Consider the following 25,078-nt stretch of genomic DNA (forward strand, 5'->3'; position numbering starts at 1 on the left):
TTAATCGTAAAGCCGTTAATCGTATTTAAAATTGCGATTGATAAATCTCAAGAACAGAAATTTTCAATATACTGCAGACAACAATAAGAATGATCGAAAGTTTCAAAAGGTGCTGAATTTTTTAAAAGTAGAAGAAAAAAAATAAAAGTAAGAAGGAAAATCGAAGATCGAAAGTTAGAAGTATTCCGTGAACTAAAAACGCGCGCGCCCGGCATTGAACTTGAACTATAGCGCTTCGAAATTATAACCCGTGCTTTTTATATTCTGCCAATAAAGCGCTTATTTACCGACAGCGGGATCCTCAATTCCCGCCGCCATGTTTTGATCCCTCGCACAAGCGTATACCGTCGATTTACTACATGATACGCTTATTTATAGTCGGTTATTTTAGATTTGGGTTGCGTTTAACCGATGTCCAGATATTCATTCGACGCACGTGCGCGCTCTACGTTTGGTAAATTAAAATCAACTCCAGTTGAACATTGCTCTTCACAGAATACGCGGGCGCGATACAAAGCATTTCATCAATTGATGTGAATTATGTACGTTTCAAGCGAGTGCCTTTGCATAAAAAAATATTGCAGTTCTGAGAATCCTCTTTTAATCGTTAATCTCGATGAATTTTCTCGAATTTCATTGGGGCTTAATTATCGAAATTAATTCTCGAGTCGTAAAACAAACCGATAAAAACGACAAATGATCTTTTTTTTTCGTTTTTAATATCTAATGCTCTCTCCTCATAATCTTCACGGCAACTAGCGAGAAGCGGCGGACAAGATTTTCCCTTCTTTGCAGTCGTTTCGGACGATGCGTCACGGGAATATACTCTCGCCTTGCGCGCAGATTATAAAGCGATCATCGCTCGGCCTCCTCCACTTGATACGGGACGCCTTTTTGTGAAGAAGTCTGACAAGGAAAAATAACACGGGAGACTTGAGTGAACCAGCGGAGTTCCAGAGCACTTGAAAAATTAATCCGCGTCGGGAAAGACGTTTCTTCGACGTCAAAGGGGAAGGACGTCGATAAAGGAAAAGAGAAAGTGTAGGAAAAGAATCGTCCACTTCTTGAGCATGGGAAATAATTATTCAAGCTCTTCGCGGCTCAGGCTCGCGTTTGACTGATGAAATAAAGCTCCGGTGGAAGTAACAGAAATTGACAAAGAATTTGTGGAATTTTTTTCTTGAGATCGAGGATAAGTAAGGCTGACCTGTCCAAGATATAAAAGCTACATAGTTTTAATAGTTGAAAGCGTAGAAAAAATAGTAACTTTTAATGGAAAGTATTTGAGGACACTACATGTTAATTTTAAAATAAATTACGAGAAAAATCAAGTAGTTAAGATTATAAAGTTATAGAAAAGATTTCGAAAGATAGTTTGAGAATTTCTGATTTTAAATTGCTTTGGAATGTTTAATTCTTAACAAATCTAAAATTCTAAGAATTCTTGTTAAAACAAAGCTTTGACAAGATGATCAAGGGCGAGCTGTTTTAATTTAAAATATGAAAGCTGCATAATTTTAAAAGTTAAAAGCGTCAAAAATTTTAAAAGTTAAAAGCGACAAAAATAAGAAACATCATATAACATTCAGTATTAAAATTAAAGAAAAGATTTGGACAGGATTGAAAATCTCTAATTTTAGAGCTCTTAGAAATTCTAAATTTAGCAAATCTGAGATCTAAGAATGCAAATTTCTGAAGCTCGAGATAACCAAGGTCTATTCAAATCTCAGGAAATGAAAGCTGTGTAATTTTAAAAATGGAAAGAAAAGGAGAAATAAAACTTGATAAAATTATGTGTTTTTTAAACACGTAATTATAAGAAAGATCAAGTATTTGATCTTTCTTATAAAGATGTTAAAGTTAAAGAAAAAAATTTGAAAAGATAAAATTAAAAATGTTTCTAATTCCCAAAGTTTTAGAAACTCTAAATTTGATCCAATTTAAGATTTTAAAACTACAACTCTTTGTAAGAAGATAATCGAAAAAAAGCATTTTATTTCAACTAGATTAGTTTGAAATATAAAAGTTGCTTGCTTAAAAATTGAAACTGTGGAAAAAATCAGAGTACATGATGACAGTATTTGATTTTAAAAACATAATTACAAGATCAAGAGTTTGTTATTATAAAATTAAGAAAGTGTAAAAAATTTCAAAAATAAAAATCTTTGAAGACCAAAATAACAAGTTTTTACAAATTTGAGATATGTGAAAGCAACATGGTTTCAAAAGTTGAAAATAGGAAAAAAATATATTTGAGGATACCACGTGTTTGATCTTAAGTAATTACAAAAAAAATCAAGTGCTTGAGGAATTATAAAGTAAAACAAAAAAAAAGATGTTAAAAGCTAGATTTTGAAAATCTGCGATTTTTAAGTTTTAGAAACTGTCAATTTGGCAAATATATCTAAAATTTCCAACTTTAATGCTTTGAAAATATTAAGATACGCAAGAACTTCTTGCGATACTTCCTACAAAAGGTTACAAAATTTGCTTCTACAAGGCCTAATATTTAAATTTCTAATTTGGTATGATTTCTTCAAAGCTACCGTTCTCATTGTTGATTTATGCTTTTTTTGTGGAGACCTTCATGAATATCAAGTTTCACAAATTTTCATAGAACACTTTTAAATTTGAAAAAGAAAGGATTTCAAATATAGAGAATTAATTCTCATTGGAGAGCGGTATCACACGGGGGATATTCTTTTGACATCAAAGCTCGTCGGAACGAGGGAATGCCGACAAACTGCCCTCGAGGGTGAAAAATAATTATTCGCGCTCTCGGGACGATCAAGCTAGCGCGGGGGATGAAATTTTGTCGCAAAATTTCATTTACAGGGAATTTCATTTGGATTCGTTGCGCGACGCGATATTTGTTACAATTTGTGTGAACGCGAAGAGACAGCCATTGCACGATTTCAAAGATTTTGAGATTTGCAAGCATACCGGGTGGATTTTAGATGAGAATAAAAAATGCAGAATAAGAAATGGCTTGGTTTATTATTATCTCAGTATAAACCATGCCAGAAATACGTACGTAAAGAATTTAAAGTAATATGCATTATATAAAAAAAAATAAGAGATAGCAGTGAATAAATACAGAATTCCTATCGTTAATGGAGGATTTTGAAGAAGGATCTTTTGAAGAAGGATCGATTTTGCTGAAAAAGTAAAAGAAAATGTGCTTTTTGGAGACCTCCTGAATATAATAAAGCTATTAAAAAGTTTGAGGTGTTTCGAAAATATTTCCTTTAAGATTAAAAGAAGAGTAAATCGTCCATATGCAACGTTGCTGCAATGTTTCACGCTGTCTGAACGATTAGTAACAAAATTATAATATAATAATAAAATTATATAGAAAAAAATACAATATTATATATACATATATATATATATATATATATATATATATATATATAAAATAAAATATACGTATAAATAAATGTGTAAAATAAAAAATTTATAAAAACGATGAGATAAAATATACATATAGTGAAATTAAAAAGCAAATTGTCCCGGAAAATCGTCCAAGTGAAACGGGATGGCTTTGTATTAAAACTTTATGCTTCACAACAATTAATATAAATACATATATAGATACATGAAGAATTCATGATGGCAGCGCACATTCATTAATATTAATCAATAACAGCGGTCGCAAAAAGCCTATCGTATTACAAGAATAATCTTTCCATCAATGTTCATGTAATATTCATAAAAACATAATGAGAAAACAGACGGTAACAATTTTAAAGTAACAATTTTAATGAACAATTTTCGATTAAAGGTTCCACAAAATTTCGCGCCAAACGATTAGTCCGGGACTTTCATACGTATTTCTCATTATTACGAAATACATGTTTAAAAATATTACGAAACTCACTGTCTTCTATCATAAAAATCCACTTTCGCGCAAAAGAAATACGCCACTCCGCCATTAATTCCGCCACCGTTTTACACTTCAAGTATCGTTTATTTTGTGACACCTCCCGGCGGTGCACTTTCGTTTCGCCGCGAGAGGAAAGTCTGTTCGCGGTTTCGCAGAGAGAGAGAAAGAGCGAGCGAGCGAGCGAGCGAGAGAGAGAGAGAGAGAGAGAGAGAGAGAGAGAGAGAGAGAGAGAGAGAGAGAGAAGAAAGATGCACCACGGAACGGGAACTTAAGAGAGTCAGCTTTTTTCGGATTTCGCCGGCGTAGAACTTATCGTTGCAAAAAAAGCTCGATTCCGGAAGCTTAATCCCTCCGCGACTCTCGCCGCGAGCGCGAAGGCGAACGTCGTCGGTTGAATTGCCCAGAAATTTTCCACGAGCTTCCCCGGGAAATCTCTTCTCCGGTCCGTAAAGCACTCAGTCCTGAATTATACTTCCTTTCTTTTGACTTAGGAACCATGCCAAGTAACAACGACGGTGACGGAACGACGATTTTACGAGGTTAAGAGGAACGCTTTGTGCAGCTGGATAATGGAAAAATATACGCCAGCGTAGACGTGCGTAACCGCGACGAAAGATGCGCAAATCGGGGTACTAGAGAAAAGAGAGAGAGAGAATGTGAGAAAGATAATATTGCACTATCCTGCATGTAGAGTGTTTCTTAATCGTTTAATATTTTGAGAATTTATTTTTTAAATCATGTCACGAAGGAAAGTTCATATAAACGTGCAAATATGACACAACACAAAAAATTTGGGACGTAACACTAGAAAACTATTTTTTAACTTGACAGAGAAAATTATTGACCAATCAAATAATCTCGTAATTAATAATATTTATTTCGTCGTTTTTTTATTTGATATTGAATCATTTTCTCTGTCAAGTTAAAAATTAGTTCAAAGCAAGGATGCAATATGGTCTCAATGGCTTTGTTTTAGAAATTCAGAGCTAAAAGTTCTGTAAAATGACCGTTTTTTAATAAGTCCTTTAAGTTTAAAGGATTAATTTTTAGCGAGAGAACGAACTGCAACAAAGTAATAAAAATCTGCAAAAAAATTGATTTCCGTTCGCTGGCGTATAACTTCAGCACAGTAATATCAAACTACCAAAGCTCTACTTCTAAACCATTGACAAAACAGCGATTACAGATAAAAAAAAACAAAGGTAATATAATGTCGCTTATGTACTAATAGTAGTTTGAAAAAGAAATTAGCGAAAGGTCGCCTACTTTTGGTTTATATGTTATTAAGAAAAAAGAATTTTATAAAATTTTCAACATCTTGTATCTTTGAAAACTTTTGAAACTATATAAGATAATCGGAGGAAAATGCAAGTTGGGAGAAGTTTGATTATAGTCTCTTCATAAATTAGGGGTTAGCTATTCTGATTGCGCATAAGTGTACGTTAGACTCTAGACGATAGGAAATTATGGCTATAAAGAGGAATTTTGATACCAATAAGGATCGATAAAGATTTATAAGGACAGTTAGGGACAAGATATATACGAAAAATGAAATTAACACCTTCATTAAAACGGTTTTACGAATTAGAATTTTTAACGTTTTATATAATTCTAAACATTTTAATTTTTATAAAATGTTGTTTAAACTTTGAAAGTATAAAAGTATTCTATAAGAAATTGCTTCCCAAATTACCCATTTGTGTTTTATCATCCATTTCTGTGTTTTATAATTTAAACTTAATTGTCCACCTTAGAGAAGCAATAACCGTAGGTTTTTATTATGTCATATTATTTAAATGCTAGTGGTACCTATAAACGTTAGGAAAGATGCCAGTTTTGCAGGACTTAATTAATTTCTTATTTCCAAAAATTTGAAATATCGCAAAACTTCATTACTTTGTTTATATGATTAAATAAAAACATCAAGAGTATTATATTTACTTTTTATATATCGCAAGTGCGAGAATTTCTGTAAAAAAAAGTTTATGGAATTTTTAACTTCAAATATCTTTCTGCTCCAATGCTTTCGAAACACGTAACACGCCCAAACAACAGCTTTTGAAAATAACAGCTTTTCGAAACTTTCAAATTCTCTGTCGCTACAGCAATGACTAATTGAAATTTTGCGTCTTGAGGAATGTGACCATAGAATTCGAGATTTCGAATATTTCAAAGTGAGGGCACTCCGCAATTTGTGCAGTTTTGAGATCTCGTAATTATTGATTTTGGATCTTTAATGCTTCGAGAACTCTTCGACATTTCAAATCCCAATGCTTTGGATTGAACCGTTTGAAAGCTTTAATAACTGGCGATTTGAGATTCCGTATTATAATCGGCGTATAAAAAGGAAATAAGAATTTGTAGTCGGAAATAGACGAATATCCAACGTCGAATTGTACAAAATCAGATAGGTCTCAAAGAGAGGCGGATAATCTTGTGGAGTAAATGCGGTGCGATTAGCAGATCGTATCTAAAGCGTATCGGTAAATTCGATGAAATCACTGGCGTACGAAGGGTAGGCAGAAGCGACATGGCGCATCCATTCGTTAATCCATCGCGATAAAAGCACTCCAATTCGTTTTTATTTTTTGCGACGGGGATACGCAAGGGGGAGCCTAATCCTTGCATAACACAAGGATGTGCGGACTTGGAAGTCGCGGACGAAAAAAGGAGATCATAAAAGGCGCCATCAGGACGTTAGGACCGGGTCGTAAGCACTTAATAGCGCATCCTGGAGAAAAAGGGATGCCCGAGGCGTTAAATGATCGCAGCTAAATTTTCGAGTTGTTTGCTATTCTTTTACTTTTGCAAATTGCGCCATCCTTTTAATTCGCGCCTTTTTTCGTCTTTTCATCAAGAAAACCAAGAGCTCTTCCTTGTCGGTTAATCCTTTCGTGCCTAGTGACGCATATACGCGCCATACCTTCAAAAATTCATATCTTCCACAAAAAAGAAGCTAACAACTTCTTTTTAGATTCATTTTAAAAATAAATGATAAGACTCTTCACAAAAAAAAATATATTAACACCCTTGAGAATTTCCTCCCTTAATTTGCATTCTGCATCAAAAATTCTTATAATAGGGTAAAAGAGAAAAACGCATATGTCTTCCACAAAAATTAAGATGGTGAGTTGTCTCTGGGCTTATTTTGAAGGTCAATATAAGAGCTATTTATAAAAAAAAATTGCTATTTACTTTCAAAATGGCGGACTCAATATGATGGACCAAAATATTTGGATAAACTCATACTCCAAGGATTTTTGAGTCATTAATTATAAATCTGTAATTAAACTATCAAAATAAAAATATCAAATTTTATTGGATTTGAGAGTGATATTTTGGTCTGCTACACTGGATCCGTCGTTTTGAAATTTTGATTACAGATTTATAATCAGCGAACCTAAAAACCTCTAGTGAGGCATGAATTAGATGCAAATTATTCATAGAAAAGTCAGGCACGAAAGGGTTAACGAAACGAGATCCCGAAAGTTGCGGACTTAATTCGTGTTTCAAGACGCGAAAAACACGAACACCTCGCTGTATCGCGAGGCGTATATGCTAAACAATATCGTGCTCGGCGTACAAAAATAAGGAGTGATAAACGACGCGGCGATAGTCTCAGCATGATCGTTTAGCGCCAGGTGACGAAAGTGGAACTAGCAAACGGAGACGTGATGAACGATGCGAGCGCTGCACCTTGCTCCCTTCAACCCGACTTGGTTCAACACCACGATATTTTCTTTCCTTCGTCGTTGTCGTTGACGCGACGATTCTCCAGTTAATTCACATCTTTCCATTTTGCGACTCGTCGCGGCTTCTTCCTTGACGATCTGCCTTCGTCTCGTCACGGTGCCACTTTATAATAACATTAGTCCTCGCGGCCGCATAATTGTCGTCTTCTTCCTCCACTCTGTCGAGGTCTGCGCGTCATCGAGGTCGTTCGGGGATTCCCGAGACAACGTGACGGTGCAATTTATCATTCCTCACCGCCGCTGTCACTATGATCGATCTGTTATCTGCGGAGGAGAGGTAGGAGGAAGGCGACTTAGCGAGCCCGTTTATATTTATATAATTGCAAGCATTTGTTAACTGTCATCTGCGCAAGACGTAAAAAGTTCCAGTGAAGGAAAGTCTTGCAGGCACTCCTAATTGAAATATCGCGTAATCTCCTCATTAATTTCTGGTAAACTGAAGATTGATGTGTTACAGCTTAATTCACGTTCCTCCGAGATCTTCGTCGGACGAATGGTGGTTAAAATGAAGAAGCATGAAAGGGAAGGACACTTTTTACGGATTAAATTTCCATGTCTTGTCAGACTAATCCAAAGTAAATTTTACAATTTCGCAATTTCCGAATTACGTAAAGCAAATTTTTTTACAATAGATATCGAAGAACATGAAGTAAAGAAGTTAAAGAGGAAGAAGAAAAAAGACAAAGGATAATTAAAAAGTAAAAAAGAAAAGAAAAAAATTAATATCAAGAAAATAAAGAAGAAAAAAGATAGAGGAGATGAAAAAGGAAAAGAAAAGGAGAAGAAAGAAGAAAAAATAAGAATCAATGATAATTGTTAAAAACTTAGGACATTAATTGGAAAGTGTGAATTTTAAAATTTTTTAATCTAGACGATTAATTGCTGAATTATTAATTATTATTAGTTATCAATTGTTAATTACTCATTAAATAAAAATTCTGTCACAATAAAGTTCATGTTAAATTTTGTGTCGAGTGCGACATTGCAATTATCAGACGTTTATTCCCAGTCATTTGCAAAGCTACAGCACTCCCTCTTGTACGTTTGTTAAAATGAAATAAATTAACAGAAATGAGAAGTTGAATCCGTCGAGTTTTAGTCCGGTTTTGGTCCAATTATTCGGTCGCCTTCGAGCGTACGAACTTTGGTGAGAACGCATAGCGGTGCCAATACACTCGACTTTGCGATGCCACCGGTGAATTTCCCGGCATTCGCCGAATTTGCAATTTGATGCGCGTGCACGAGCGAACCGCAAGATTGTGTCGACGATCCTTAAATTGCCGAATATCCGGGACTAACGCTTTCGCATTGCATTGCGTCCTGCATGTGGCGTCATATCGTGCTATTTACTCGGATTCGAAAGTAGAGATCGGAAGAATCAAATTGCAATTACGTCGATCGGAAATTGGGGATTACGGAAAGTTCAATGCGGAATTAAAGTGCGAAGAATACACCTACTAAATGCTAGAAATGAATACATGAATTTCAAGCTATACGAAAATTCGAAATTCGAATTGGAACAATTTAAAAATGAATACTAACTAGAGAAGACAAACATTCGGATATTTTAAAAATTCACGATATTAAATAAAAAGGTTTAACTTCAAAAACTTGTGCATGATCTACATATTCCGATTGTTCTGAGAATCGCGGAAGAAACCTTAACGTTTCTGAATTCCAGAAGGTTCCACGCAAATTCAAGCGCATAAAAATGAACGAAGGAAACGTTTGCAAGTGTAAAATCGTGGAGATCCAAATTTCTGCATACATAAATCGATATCCGATGGATATTCAAGATTTTCCGGGTGCGCAAGTTCAAGGAAATATTAACGCGTCGGAGCTGCAGAAATATCAACACGTCCCTAAGATCGGTTTCTCCACGAGTCAACCGACTAGTAATTTCCGGCGGTCCCTTCGCAAAATGCGGTTAATACCGAGCGCTTCCTGTAAAATGTAGTTGAAGGGCAACATCTTCCACCCTCGATTATCCCGCATGACTACGTTCAATTCTGGAATGGGGTCTCCGTAGCGTGGGAGGGAAAGCGATTGCCCCTTCGCCCTCGCCCTCGCAATATCGATATTGTTAATCCGTCGCTCTGCTTTTGGCACAGGATCAAGCGGCGGATTGCTCAGTCAACAACGGGATTCGGCGATCCCCGGGGAAATTCTTACGGGAGAGAAATATTCCCGTCGGGGGGTGGAATAAATACGGACCTTGAGAAAGGAGCGAAAAGACACTCGCGAGCTTTCGGCCGAAAAGCACTCTGGGGACGACGCTTTCCTGCTTGGAAAAAGGATAGGCCGGGTCAAGGCGGCCTCTCCTTCGCAACTGTGATTATCGAACCGGCTCTCCGATACCGAGGAAGGATGTACGGGACGGCTCGCGCCTGTCGTTGTCGCCTTGAATATCCGGTGCATCGACGGGGCGTTTTTAGCCGATAACGTTTGCGAAGGTCGTGTAGATATTATATATTCTATTCAACGGGAAATAACTCCTTTTCATATCGGGAATAATCACGTGTCGAGAGGTAAAGATAGAAAAATCGCCGAAATAACGGAGTTTTATTTTAATGATTAAACGTTAAAAATATTAAAGGTTACGGACTTTTATTTGGCTCTGTGAATTAATCGTAGTACTTATACATTTTGCAGTTTAACTTTTAACATGACTCTCAACACAGCCTTTTAAAAGAAGTTCCAGAATTTGAATTTAAAAAAAGGAGGTTTTATAAAGAAACATAAATCAACAGCTAAAAATATTAACGAAACAACAAATTTTCTCGTTTCTCTGTCTTCTTCTTTTTTTTTAGAGTATAACAACATCTGAATAATTAGTCGTTTTTAAACTTTTGTTGTTTTTAACAGTTCTACTTGTTTTTAATTGCCTTTTAATTCTCTGCAATGTGAATCCTCGTTTGCGTTCGAAGTTACTTTCTGCAGTGTGCAGATGAAAATTGTTGGCATACTTATAGAGAAACCTTTCCTTTTTCCGAATGCGAATTATCTTCCAATTCCGCGTGCCGAGCGTCCATAAGTTTCAAAATCGTTGCGGACGAACGCAGCGCGAATTTTAATAAAGTCCAGCTTTTCCGGAATGGAGAAACCTTTCTGTCGGCTGTACACCCAATGATAGTGTCGCGATAAAAAACTCGCGATTGCTCAATACCACCGTGCCACTCGATAGTAAATTGAAAGTGGTCTATCGACCAACAACCTCCACAGACCATAGTTATATAATACTGAAAGCGACGAGCACTTCGAATCATTAACTCGACAATGTTACGTGAATCAATTTAACCTACTGTCCTAAATGAAGTGACTAATAGCGAATGCAGCAATGCGTTGATAAAGTAAGGTAGCTCATTTTTATTTTACGCACGCGACATACAATCGGTTTATATACTTCTATCAGCTATTTATATGCTGTGATAAAGAAAGATGATATTCCAGTGAAATTAAAATCTTCAATTTATCTTTTCTTTCAAAGAAAATTATTAAGGATTAATTTATAATATTAATAAATAATAATAAATAATTAAGTTTATACTCAACAAAGCATAAATGCTATTTTTATTAATACTTAATGCACTTTTGTTTTTCGGCCTCTTATGATGTATATACATAGGAAAAAAGTATTTTATGTTCAAGTAAATATATTTATATAATTTCTTTGATTTTAAAATATATCTTTCTGGTTTAAAGAAAAATTATTTTATACTAGTTCATATTTATTTAAATTAAGGAAATTATATTAAAATAAATATATTTACTTGAACATGAAAAACTTTTTTCCAGTGCATGCTTCGTTCATGTCTGTTATTAATTTTCGTTACTTTTATAAGTATATAAAATTTATTAAATAATTTTTAAACATATTAACATTTCTAGAAAGTATCGGTATGGTTATTAGTTTTAAAAATTCGATATAAATGTTCGGATTAATTGTAACTGACAAAATTAGAAGATACGTTTTCATGTCAAATTCATAACTTTGAAACAAAAGTGACTTGAGGAAAAACTTAGTTTCTTAAAGTTAACATTCCAAACTGTAAAAACAAAAGTAATTTCAATGTCGATTATCTAAAAAGTTAAATTATTCAATATAAAGAAATAACGTTTTTTAACATGCATAAATTAAAAGTATGTATTACAGAATTAAAGATTGCATTTTTATTTATCATATTTAAAAATGTTTTTTGTAATTTGTAGTTTTAAGTTTTTTTTAAATGCTCTAATAATAAAAATATGCATTATTTATAATGTGAATGCAATATACCTTCAATTAAATGGCAAAGTTCCTCGCATTTCAGCTGTAAATTATTGCTTAAATTGTAATTTCTTTCAATAGCCCACGAAAGCCTTGCAATATGAACGAGAATTAGTTGTAAACAAAGAAAACAAAATGTTCTTTATTTGCGGAACAGTTATTCTCTTTGTGCAAGAGATACATTCGGTCATTCGTGTTCCATGATAAATTTCTGAGGTATCCTGAAAAACACGCATGGAGAGAAGCAATACATTAGGCCTGTCTTCTAGATGCCAAACTTTTTTTAGGGACGGAATAGAAGTTGTTTATTAAAGTAGTCTTAACAATAAAAACCGAAAAACGAAAAACTACGCAGAACATAAACGTTCTAAGGTGTGCGTTAAGTATTAACATTTTTAGTTAATTTCTTTTTCTTTCCTGCAAAAAGCTGTACTTTAAATTCGCTCTTTTAACCCGCTTCTCGCATCGATGCATTTTGGGATTCCTCGCTTTTGAGGAACTTTGTCCTAAACTCCGATGCCCGAGTCTTTGAACTCGCGGACTCACTACTACGAGGATCTATCATTTAGATTCACGTAGCGGAGCTTGTCGTGCGAGGAAAGAGTTGTTATCCGTGACAGCGTGAACACCCCGACGGCATTGATTCTGCCCTCGCGGTGTAACGCCTGCTCCGGTTGGTAGAACATGAAAGGATAACGATGCGCCATTGGGAAGGAGAGAGATGGGAAGGAGCCAATCTACATCCTGTTTGAGGATTGTTCGAAGCAGTGGCGAATGCTAGTATCGTGTATACGTTTGTCGACATGGAGCTCCTCATCTCAAAACGCGCGCGCGCGCGTGCGCGCGTTCGAGCGCAAAGCTCCTTGAGGCTGAAAGGAGGACGACTGTCGGCGGGGTTTCCCCGGTTTTCGCGATCTGTCTATGTATTACGATTCCGTGGGAGATATTCCGATCAACTTTTTTTTCCACTACGAGACATGCGTACGCGAGAAGCAGTCTTTTTCTAAGAAACCGATTGTCCTCTCGTGGTAATTGTAGACTCTGCAATTAATGAGGTAAAGGAGATCAATTATGGCAGAGTTGCCAATTGAGAAAAATTTCAAATAAAATTCTTCAAGTTGCGAAAAGTATTGGCATTTCTCGGAATTCATCTTTTCAACTTTCGACGTTGGATTCCGCGTAGAGCCGCATTTCAGAATCTGCGATTCTTCGAAGATCACCGTAGCCTTTGCTCGTTGGGAAGGGTGAATTCTTCTCACAATCCGGCATCAGCACTTTGACCAGCGCGATGTTTTAATCGTTCAATATCACAGAGAAGGAAGATGCAGTAAAAATAAATGGACGCGACGCGCTGAATTCCTGAGAGAACAAAAAATTCCCCCGAGCATAAAATCCCACTGCCGATTTGCCCTTTTCGGCGAACCAGCCTCTGGAATATTAACGCGGCTACATCGTTCTGCACTTTTCATGCGGTTTCGAGGATTCTGATCGATGGCGAATGAATTAACGTCTCGCCACGGAGCATCCCGACCGGCGATAAATATTCAGCGAACCGTCTCAATCTTCTCTCGCCCTTCGCGATTGTGCACCTTTATCATTTATCAGTCGCTAGTAATTTATTCAGAGAATCCCACAGAGATAGACCGCTATAAGCAGAATGCGCAAACTGCAAGCAGTATTTATAGGTACTTCAATGCGGAGCAAACTTGTAAAATGTTACTGGCCCGTGTATACGCGATGCCCGTGCAAGAATTATCATCTATCTTTCTCTCTCTCTCTCTCTCTTTTTCGTACGTAGGTTTATTCACCATCACGTTGTGACGGCGCAACTGTTGCGCGAATGTCGACTAATTATTCAACGGTGCAGTGAAATATACGGTACGTGTAAATTGCAGCGAGTAAAATGTATGATCGAGATTTTTATTTTGTAATCGCACGTACTTTGTTACCTTCCTAGTGCTTTATTATTTCAACTTTGTTATTTGCCAACTTTAGATTCCACGAAGTGTCACGCTCTGCAATTTGCAGAGCGTGACACTTCGTGGAATCTAAAGTGTTTATCGAGAATTTCGATTTCTGAATTATATAAGAAGAAAATCTCTCTCTCTTTCTCTTTCTCTCAAAATGTATTAAATTTACGAGCAACACAACAATTCATTTTAAACAATCGACGATTTATTAATCAGTTTTAGATCCCCTAAAGTATTATGTTCTGCAGTTTGTAATTCAGCAAGATTTTTTAAATTTTACAAAAAACAAATTTATCCTTTTGACTCTCAAAATATTAATTTTAATAAGACAGACTTTCTTTTAAACAATTAATGGTTGGTTCAATTTTGGATTCTACGAATGTTATGCTCTGCAATTTATAATTCATTGATAATTTCGGCTTCTGAGAATTTAATAAGACATAAATTTGTCTCTCAAACTGTCTAAATATTAATTTTACGAATATCAAAATTTATTTGAAACAATTAAAAATTGCTTCAATTTCAGATTCTATGAACTGTTAAATGCTCTGCAATTTACATAATTCATCAAGAATTTCGGTTTCTGAGAATTTAATAAGGCATAAATTTGTTTCTTAAACTATCAAAATATTAATTTTACGATCATCACAACAATTTATTTCAGAAGATTTGTTATTCATTAATTTTAAATTTTATAAAGTTTTGCTGTATAACATAATTTATAGTATTTTATAGAGAATTTTGGTCTTTAAATTTAATAAAAGAAAAACTTATCAAACCATCAAAATATTAATTTTATTAACACAATAAGCCGTTAACAAATAATTAACGATTCGTCATTCACTAATTTTAGATTTCACGAAATGCGCTCTACAAATTGCTTTATAAATTGTAAAAAGTTATGATTTTTGAATTTTATAAAAGAAAGATTTATCTTTCAATCTGTCAAAACATTAACTATACTAACAATTTATTTCATACAATCAACAATTCGTTATTCATCAATTTTAGATTTTACAAGGCGTTGTACGCTTCGAGAATTTTGGTTTCCAAATTTTAGAAAAGACAGCTCTATCCCTTATTGCATCGAAACATTAATTTCGCTGAAGTCACAACAGTTTTATTTCAAACCATCAATGGTACGTCATCATTAATTTTAGATTCCACAAGATATTATGTTTTGTAATTTGTGATTTATTAAGAATTTTAGAAGATTTTTTTATAAAAGGAAAGTTTAGAACAACTATAAGAGAAAGACGCAGAAAATGAAGAAGTGTTCTAAGTAACGTAAATTAATTAGTTATATTAATATTTGATGATATTACAGTACGTTGGAACACTTTTTCAACAGATTTATCTTTTAAATCATCGAAATATTAAATATTTAGTAACACAATTTATTTCTAACTGTTGATCAGCAAACATTTGAAACTGCCTGAATTGCGAAAACTTTATGTACACTAAATGAAATACAAACTTTGTAGCAGAATTATTGAGAATTGACACATACATTTTGAAAACTGCTTAGCAATCGGATTATTGAATACAACTGCGAGCTCTGCGTCTTTCTTCCTCTGCCGTTAATTCTATTATACAAAATTCTCAAACAATGGTCACGTTTGCGGCATTTTGTAAATAGGAACTAGCAGAGTTCCCAAGATCGTGACACGTGCTCCCGGGTATTTAACTTTTGAATCGCCAATGAGTTTATTCTCTGCGAGTGAACGATCCGGACAAAGCGAATTTACGAGTCTCGGGGAAAGTTTGATCGGCCCATTAGCGGGTCAAGTGAGAGTTCACTGTACGCCCGATGTATGAAATACGAGTCGCGAACGCTGTCGTTTCTGGAAAACCTTGCGTTAATTATATTCAAAAGGTTTACGATACACGCGACGTGAATGTACAGCAGGAAAGAGATAAAACTGATCGCGAATATTTATCCATCGGAAAATGACATCAACCAATACTAATCGTTCCTACTTTTCTACGTTAGCACCTTCCCTTCTGTCAAACTTCAATCGTGCGCGTCCCAAGTTTACACAAACTCGGTCCCGAGACTTAGACAAGAGATAAGAGGTTTATCCTCAGTCTTGTAATTGCACTCTATTATGTAAGTTAGAAAATCGGATCAACGACGATGTCGGGGAGGTAGCAAGACTTCAAGGAAAATCGGTACTAATGCCATGCGGGATCAACAGTCGTCTTAGGGCTTTAACTCTGATTCGCGCGTGGTTTGCGTTTCTTTGCCTCTCTCACGCAAAACTGTCGAGCGAAACATCTTTGGAAGAACTCTAACAGAGATAGTTAACGCAAATAACTTCTTATCTTGAGACACTATAATCAGAGACCGAATGTAGGACAGCTAGTTTCGATTGGTTCGCCCACTTTTGGGAGAGAGAGAAAAAGATAAAGAAAAAAAGGAAAAAGAAAGTAGAACTAGTCAGTGACAGGGTATCCTTCTCTCTTGCAGGATATTGTCCATACTTGTCTTATAGCTAGAGAATAATATAAATAGAGACCACCTAATCTTAAAAAAAAAAAAAAAAAAAAAAATACAGTCTGGATATTACAGAGAAATTTTTTAAACATTTTTTGCCAAAGTCGTGAAAAAAAGAAAGATATAGCTTTCTGCAGTGACGCTATAGTATGTGTTAAAAGTTGGCAAGCTTTGCAAACATTCTACTAGTTTCACAATTTCTGTTAAACGTAAATACGGTGAAAAAGTGAGTAATAAAACTTTATCGTTCCTTAGCAATAAATAAATATTTTCTAAATAAATACTTTCTAACTGATATTCGTAGATGATATGGATAAAAATAGGTGGACGCCACGCGCAGCAGTATACTACAAAAATTAATTTTAAATAACTGGTGTTCCAGTTCAATTGACGAAAAGTGTCGGATTAATTGGTCATCTAACATCCAGACTCTGATTAGAGAGTCTCTATTAGTGTTTTGGATTACAGTGAGTTTGAACTGAGCACTGCATTAACCTAGGTTCAAGCTCACTACAGTCAAAAACGCTGTATACAATTACAAGGATTTCTAAGCGTCATTTGAATATATAATCACGCCGCGAACGGCAACGGTGGCGCTTACCTTGGTGTAAACGCCGGCGCTGGACAGTTCGTTTTCGACGACCATCATGATGATGCCAAACATGCCCATCACGAGGGCATAGTCGCTGATGCGCTTGCGCTTCTCGAAAAGGGCCTTCCGCCTGCCCAGCCGGTAGCCGACGTTCGGCTTGTGCTTGGACCCGGGCCCGATGCTGCCACCGCCGGACTGGCCCTTCAGGGAGCCGCCCCGCCGCCCAGCATACGCTCGTCCATGTAACGGGGATACTCGGAGTGGACGCCCACGAGGGCGATGCCGGCGTCCTCGCCGGCACCGGCGCCCCCGGCGCTACCGCTGCCGGCAGCCGCCCCGGCCGCCCCGCGCCGCCCCCGCCGGCCACCCCGCCGCTGTTCTTCATCGTCCCCGGGATCGAGAGAGTCGACACTGGCTTCCGCAGCTGGAACAGCGGCGAGCAGGAGCACGATTAGGATGAGAGTACTTGCATTCGTGTCTCGCGCGCACGTGTGCATGCGCGTGTCGTGCATTGCCGCGGCGTGCGTAGTGAAGCGTGTGAAAGCAGCTCGGCGGTGAAAATAGTGTCGCTCTTTCTCGCATAATTACACTCACTCCGTCTCCGCGTGGCCGTTCTTGCCACGCTCAGTCTCGAATTCGTTTTAGAAATTCAGTTAATTTGTCCTCCCGAGAGAAGAAGAATAGAGCGAAACTTGCGCTTGAAAGCGCGAGCACACGCGAGTTATAGAAGTTGTGCAAGTGAATCAAAGCGGCGGTGGACCGAGTGAATTAGAGTCAAAGAGATTATGCGAAAAGGTGACCGCAACGGAATTCTTTGCTGCAACAAAGGTGACCGCAACGGAATTCTTTCCCTTTTTCTTCAAATGTCCCTTTCTCTCGCATGAGGGCTCGCACTTTCAGACATTATTCAGACATTGAAAGGACTGCTTCTACCTCCAGTTAACTCGATCGACCGATTTTTCTATTCACCGCTCGCATTTGCTTCCGAGCAAAATTGACCAGAAATAGCCAATCACGGTTGACACTTAACCGGTCGAGTTAAATTAACTGAAGGTTGTGAAACTAGCCTTTAGTAGTATGATTTATTGGCGCATTATTGGATCAATAACGCAACAATGTATTTACATGGGGGATGCATTCAACTAATATTGCGTCAATGAATTTGCCAATATTGTTCTACTAGGGAGGATGACGGGAATAGGTTTCCAATGTACATTCATTTTCCTCATATTTCCTCCCCTTTCCCCATTTTTCGGAAAACGCAACTCGAAATAAATGACTGTCACAGGAACGTAACTCGATCTATTTTAATTTCAATTATGCAATTCTAATGTCGGACAAAACGTGGCGCGGGCGTGGGCGGGCGCATGAAATCTTCTCGAGCTTGAGGCCTCTCGAGAGATTCGAGACGGCTTCCGATCGATGAGAATTATTTCATTCTGCCACCCCAGCGACGAGTACGAGTTAACGCGTGTCTCGGCGTGCAAAATTCCATACACACACACACACACGCATGGGCCGATTTCTCGCATGCGAGAAATGCGAGATGGGGTAGGGTGTTCATTAAAAAATTTAGCGCTTCGTCGGAGAGGGATTCCTGCGTAACAAAGCGCTCCCTTAATCGCGTTAACTTTTTCAGCCACGTCCGGCAGGCCGGGGGATTGAGTGTCGGAATAGTTGTTTTGCGAGTTTCGCGTTTCAGACGGGCTTTCTGACGGTATAAATAAATGCGGGCTGCGAAGATTACAGTGTTCGGCAAAAGGAAAGAAAGAATCATGAGAATCGCCTTTCTTATCCCCTTAAAAGCAAAGAAAGTTCACCCCACCGCCGTTTCCCGACCCCCTACTGCACTAACAAACTGATTGATTACCTCGAAGTAAATGCACTCCGATGTAAAGGACTAAGCATGCGTGTTCTTATTGTACTCTCAGCCCCGAGTCCAGGGATGCTCTTTAAACTACGACAGTGGTTTGACCTATCTTTATATCTAGTGAATTAAACGCAAAATTAAATTTATATTTATAGACTACTAATATGGAGTACATAATAAAAAAAAGATTATTAGTTTCATAATATAGATTCTTGCTAAAAGAGTGAACTTTAACGAAGTAAGATTATAATAGGATATTAAATTTAACGTCTTAAAGATTTGCAGATTATTATAAGCTTGTGATATTATAAAATGCAAAAATCAAGCAGGATAATTATGCAATGAGATAATAATTACAAAGTTGGTAAAACTAAATAGCTGATAATAAAAAAGTGGGAAGAATAAAATAGATGTATCATTTTTTTAAATACTTAATATAAACAGTGATACGTATATAAATTTGTAAAAATTTATGTTATAAGAAAAGACTTGATTAGCATGGTTTAGTGACGTCTAAGGTAAGTAAAGATGCCAGTTAGGGGAAGAAACTGCTTTAAATATAGTTTCTTCATAAATAAGAAGTTAGCTATTCTAATTACGCATAAGTATGCGCTACTCTGTTAAGAAGCTGTGGCTATAAAAGGAAATTCCGATATTAATAAGGGTCGCAAAGATTTGTAAGAATACAAAAGATAACTTATGAAATATTTTTTATCATACTTGATAACGTATTAACTAAGCTTTGTGGTTTGATGTTTGCTGTAAAATCAAGTAACTGTTACACAGTTTTGACGATCGTTACGTGACTGGTAAAGATTGTATTTTGTAAAATTATTACATGTGTACAAATTATAGTGACATCTTTTCTTAACACTTTCGAATAAGAATAAGATGCCAGTATACAATATAAAATACAACTTTTTGAGTTTGACATTTTCATTAAAGTAGTTCTATGAATAAAAATTTTAGTTGCTTTTTATAATTTTAAACATTTCAAAGTTGTGAATATTATTTAAATCTAAGTTTCAAAATGAACAATTCATGGATATTTTATTACTTATTTCCGTATTCTTATGATTTAAATTTGATTGTCTTCTGCAAATAAGCAAAACATACAAGTTTCTTTTCTATTATAGCATATTATTTAAATGATTATGGCAGTTTTTTCTTCATAGGAGATAGTTAATTTTTCTTACACAAAAATTTAGAATATCAAAACTTTAATTACTTTTTTAAATAAATAAATAAATAAGAATATTAATTCTCCTTATTTCTAAAAAATTTTTTAAAAAAAGGATTTAAGTTTGGCTTAAATTTTTTAATAATTCGTTTTACAAGATGTTTCTTAGAGATTTATATACACTTAGAGTGACAAAAACAAAATTTCTTTTTTGTATTTTTCAGAGAAGTACAAGATCTTTCAAGACGAGGTTCTTATTTATTAAAAAGTGTATATTTTGAAACGTTTTTGAATTTTAATATTGCATAAATCTTCGAAACGAAAGCATCAGTTCCTGTGTCTTCTTAAATAAAATATAAGGCGTATCTCAAAACTATTGCATTACCTTATTTGAAATTTTACATGTTTATTATACATACTGAAATGTTTTTAACATCATAAGAATTTTTTTATTTTATACATTTTTTTGCCTGTAATTGCAGAATTAGTGATACAAATTTGAAAGTAAAATTGACTTTAGTTTTGAATACCTGTCATTTTGTTTATACTAAAATTACTAAAAATATTTTTAAACAGTTGCGATGCTAAGAAGATATAGTTTAAGAAAAACTTTGATCTTCTACTCTCTCTCTTCTAATATGTTGTGACTATTTTGTCTGATGCCGTTTTTAAAATGGACACGTAATGTAAATTTAATTGTTACAGTGTTGCCATTTGGAAGACCTTTGCAATATAAAAATCTAAAAATATTAAATATATTTTACATTATTTAAGGAATACATATAACTTTTTAAATAAAGTAACAAAAAGTTCAAAAGAGCAATTTTCATTTTAGTTACACTGATGCATTCTCTTAAGTATAACATTTTAAGAGTTAATTTTTTTTCGTTTTATGTAAAAGAGTGCATATGGTCTTAAAAGCCTCGTTTTAGTGATACAAAGTGTTAAAAATTTTATAAAATTATCGTTTCTCTTAACTACTCTTAAATAAAAAATGGATCAAAAAGAATTATTTCATACATTTTCGCTGAGAAAAAATGTATTGCAACAAAAATTTACAAAAGAATTTAGTTCCATACATTCGTGCACTCTACTTAAGCAATATATACCTAAATCCTTCTACGCTGAACTTTTTATAAAACAGTGACTATAGTAAAATATGACGGTAATACACTATCTATTTACGGGCCCGAGTTTGACAGAAACCCTCTCACTTTTTGTCTAGGGCTATTAAGAAAGAACGATAATTTTATAAAATTTTTAACGCCCAATATCTCCAAAACAAGGCAATTAAAACTACGTTATGTTTAAATGCACTTTTTTCAATAGAATGAATTCAAAAATTAACTCTTAAGATATTGTACAGTATTTAACAAACATCACGTATTTTTGAAATGGTAATAGTGACTACCTAAACTTACGCAATAATCGAAGCGTTTTTGGGAATTATCAAATAACTTTCTAATATTTACAATAATAACCGTGTATTTTCGAAGGAGTTTCAAATAAATTTTTTTATGGAAATGGTCGAATATATTATATAAAACCAGCTGATTATTAGCTTTTTTATAGATAATATTTACTTTGCAAGTTAAATATATAAATGTATGTTTTTTTTACTCTAACAAAAATAACAGATTTTTACTTTAAAAATAGCGTTTAATTTATTCCATTCTATCCATTCATTACAAAATAATAGCTTTTTAATTTCGATCATTTCCGATCGTTATACCGTATTGTTTGTTTGCTAAAACAATAACAACTTAAAAAGCAAGATTTTCCAAGAAACAAGTTTGAATGTTTCGAATCATTAAAACGTTAAATTATTGAGATCATGAAAATATAATTTGTAAACGCAATTTTGACGTAATATTTGATGTAGTGAAATAAAAAAGTTACCAGCTCTGTATTCAGTACTGAAATCTCGTCTATGATAAAAATAAACCTTTAAAAACAACTTTATGATTTATGACACTTTTAACGCAAAACACTCTTTTCAGTTTTAGTAGCTCAATTACGTAATTCTACCAGTAATGAGATCCATTCTGTTCTTATGAATTTTTTAAGTACGTTATTGTTCCGTGAAACAATCAGTATCAAAATATTCTTCAACAATTTATGAAATTATCCAACAATCAACGCGATGTTATTCGAAAGAACGAGCGATGCCAAACGCCAAACCGTTGGATGATAATTCCGTACCTGCCGTATTATTCCGTCCGATCCGCATCACTTCCGTTCTATCAAAGATCGAGGCAATCTGAGCGTAGCGCGTCACGTGAGCTCGCCGTCAACGTCCGTCTCGTATGCACCATCTGATTCCGCCCCATGCGTATCGGGTGCACCGGGGCTGCGCTTACGGTCGCACGGGGCGCATGCACCTGTCTGCCAGTGTATGGGGCTCGCACGTACTGTACATACGTACACGCGGGGCTCTACGCGCGCGACTTATCGATCCCCCGCTATATTTTCCGCGCGCGGTGTGTTTTCCGCGAGAACGCGTGTTTCACCAGCGAGAGGCACGGTCCGATGTGCGTGAATCTCTCGCTCAGCCGCGCCGTCTATTTACGTTCAATTTACATTTGCGCGCATGTTGTCCTTGTTTTTTTCTCTACTCTCCCTCGTGGGAACGGGCGAAAGCGTTTAACGGCAGAGCGTCAGAATTCTCCGGCCGCGTTTGATGTCGGAGGAATTTCGCGCATTCGATTAAATTGCGGCCCGTGAGCTCGCGGATTCTGTGAGCGCGCGCGCGCATTCTTCGCGTTCGCACGTTCCGCTGCCCCGCGACAGCGGCCAATTTGCGGATAATCGACAGAGGGTGGCCGGTGTGATAGTCGCCGGAATGCACCGATAGGGAGATTTCGAGCGGCATGGCCCCGTGACCTTTCTCACCGGTCGGGAGGGGGCGGGAGGGGTGGTGGATAAGGGTGGAAGACTGTGTTATTGGGGAAGGACAGAAAGGGGGATGCAGGGACGGGGTGGTAGTCATGGAGACCGTCCCGAGAGGCTTCCTTAATTCAAAGCTTGATTGGCTCGGGCAATCTTAAACTTGTATATGCCCGATAAAGTTCTCTCTTTCTCGCCCTCACTTTCGCGATTGCTCGCGACCGCGACAAAGAAGCACACAGGCGTTTCCACACCATCTCTCGCTCTCCTCGAAACAACGACGCGGGAGCACCATTCGGTATTTCCAAGTCGTTTCAGCCCCCGTCAGATCGATCTTTAAAGTTGAAATGTTAAAACCGGAAAGTGCTTCCGTCGATGAAATGTCGCGTAACAGAGTGCATAATAATTTAGTTACATTCGTGTTTCTCTCAACTTTGATTTCAAGTAGAAATTTAAGGATTGTAACTATCCTAGATCAACTGATAATTGCGCGAGTCTGCGAAAAAGAATTTTTTTTTTTTACTTTTTGGAATGGAATCAAGTGTTTTGGAAGCTGAAAACAAATTTGATCTCTAAATTTATATATTACGTTAGAATTCCAAGAGTAAGTTATAAAATTTTGAGGAAAACATATTGTAGTAAAACTTTATAGTTTTTGCTCTAATAAATTTTGTTCGAAGAATCGTTTTCTCGTGGGTTCTCTTATTTCCAGTTTTATAACATTTATACGTTGCGTTGCTGTCCGTCGCTTAGTGGCAAAGGCGTTCTCTCTGACATTTTCGTAAGAAAATGTAAAGTTATAAATAAGTGCGAGCATTAAATTCTGAGTCACCGGCTCTGCCTACTGTGTTATTAATTTTCAATTACATCTATGAAAAGTCATTTAATCAACTATAGATATTTTGGACCTGAAGGTCTGCTTTTCGATGTATCTTTGCACAAATTTTAATAAATCGCAATTGTTTTTTTTAACGAACGCTGAACTGTATAGAAATCTATAAGCGATGAAGGATAATAAAATTAAAAGTTGTGTCTAAAAATGTAAACAAGAAAAAAGTGAGGAACAGAATGTTACGTTCTAAAAATTATACTTTTACGAAAAAAACCTAAAACAGTTTTAAAGATAGAAATTCATGAACTTAAAAAAATATATTATATTAGATTTCAAAAAGTATAATTCTTTTAATGAAAGAGGTAAAATTGAGATTACTTTTGCAGAGACACGCTTGAAAAATGAAATCAGAGATATTACTGAAAAGTATGAAGAAAGTAATGTTATAAACATAATATTATTGCAAAAAGTATAAGTTAGAATTTTCATATAATTATAATTAATATATAATTATAATTAATATAATTAATATAAAAGAAAATGTAAAAAGAGTGCTCCTGTTTACATTTGTTGCTATAAAATAAAAGTATTTACTTCAAAGTAACAAAACATTAATTTTAAGAAAAATCTATTAAATATTTAGAAAAAGTAATTTTGTCATCTTCTATTTGCTATTTTATTATTAAAAGTAAATAGCCAAGGACTGCTTCACTGTAAAAATGCGTTTTCTATAAACAAAACTGTTTTTCCATAAAAATATTTAATTTTAAAAATTAGTGAAAATTTTCCGAAACTATATGAATTATTCGAATTAAAATGGTTGAAACTAGATTTTTAAAGAGTCCCGTTTGAATACAATGCAATTAAGCCAACTGTATGATAATTAATCAAGAGAGATTCAAAGTAATTTGCAATTAAAGATCCCATGGGGCCAATCGTACAGAAGTACCAACCGTTAAAAGTTTTTCGCAACTTTTTTATTGGAAAAATGAGGATAATTACACATAAATATAAATATGAAGATTGAGTGACTTTTGAATGATCAAAGCACAATACATACATATATGCAATGAGCACATCGGAAGAAACTAATATTAGTAAAATTTTAGTCCTACAAATATTTAATTCAAGTATAAAATAACAATCGAGCGGTGTTACATAATGACATGGATGAGAAAATAGGAAGACCCATAGATATAGTTGAAGGTTAATATTAGAATAAGGGTTAATATTATAAGGGTCAATATTATAAGGGTCAATATTATAATAAAAATATTTTGCTTTTACAAGTTTTATTACTGGCGTTTATATGAACTTTCACGTAAATTTCATAACTTGTCAATTTT

The 25,078-nt window shown here is 35.4% G+C and overlaps 1 protein-coding gene across 4 annotated transcripts in view; it reads right to left on the reverse strand.

The window, feature by feature from the left end:
• Positions 1–25,078, reverse strand: part of LOC105205582 (small conductance calcium-activated potassium channel protein) — a 154,917-nt gene that overhangs the window by 60,211 nt on the left and 69,628 nt on the right. For 3 of the 4 annotated variants that reach the window (XM_039456594.1, XM_039456596.1, XM_039456595.1), the window contains one exon: positions 16,974–17,388. In XM_039456594.1, the coding sequence (XP_039312528.1) occupies positions 16,974–17,388 (415 nt within the window). Of the gene's footprint in view, positions 1–16,973; positions 17,389–25,078 lie in introns of those variants that run through there. The other variant, XM_011174978.3, reaches the window with a different exon arrangement.

This window comes from Solenopsis invicta, chromosome 13 (assembly GCF_016802725.1).
Source record: "Solenopsis invicta isolate M01_SB chromosome 13, UNIL_Sinv_3.0, whole genome shotgun sequence".
In the NCBI taxonomy this organism is placed as follows: Eukaryota; Metazoa; Arthropoda; class Insecta; order Hymenoptera; family Formicidae; genus Solenopsis; species Solenopsis invicta.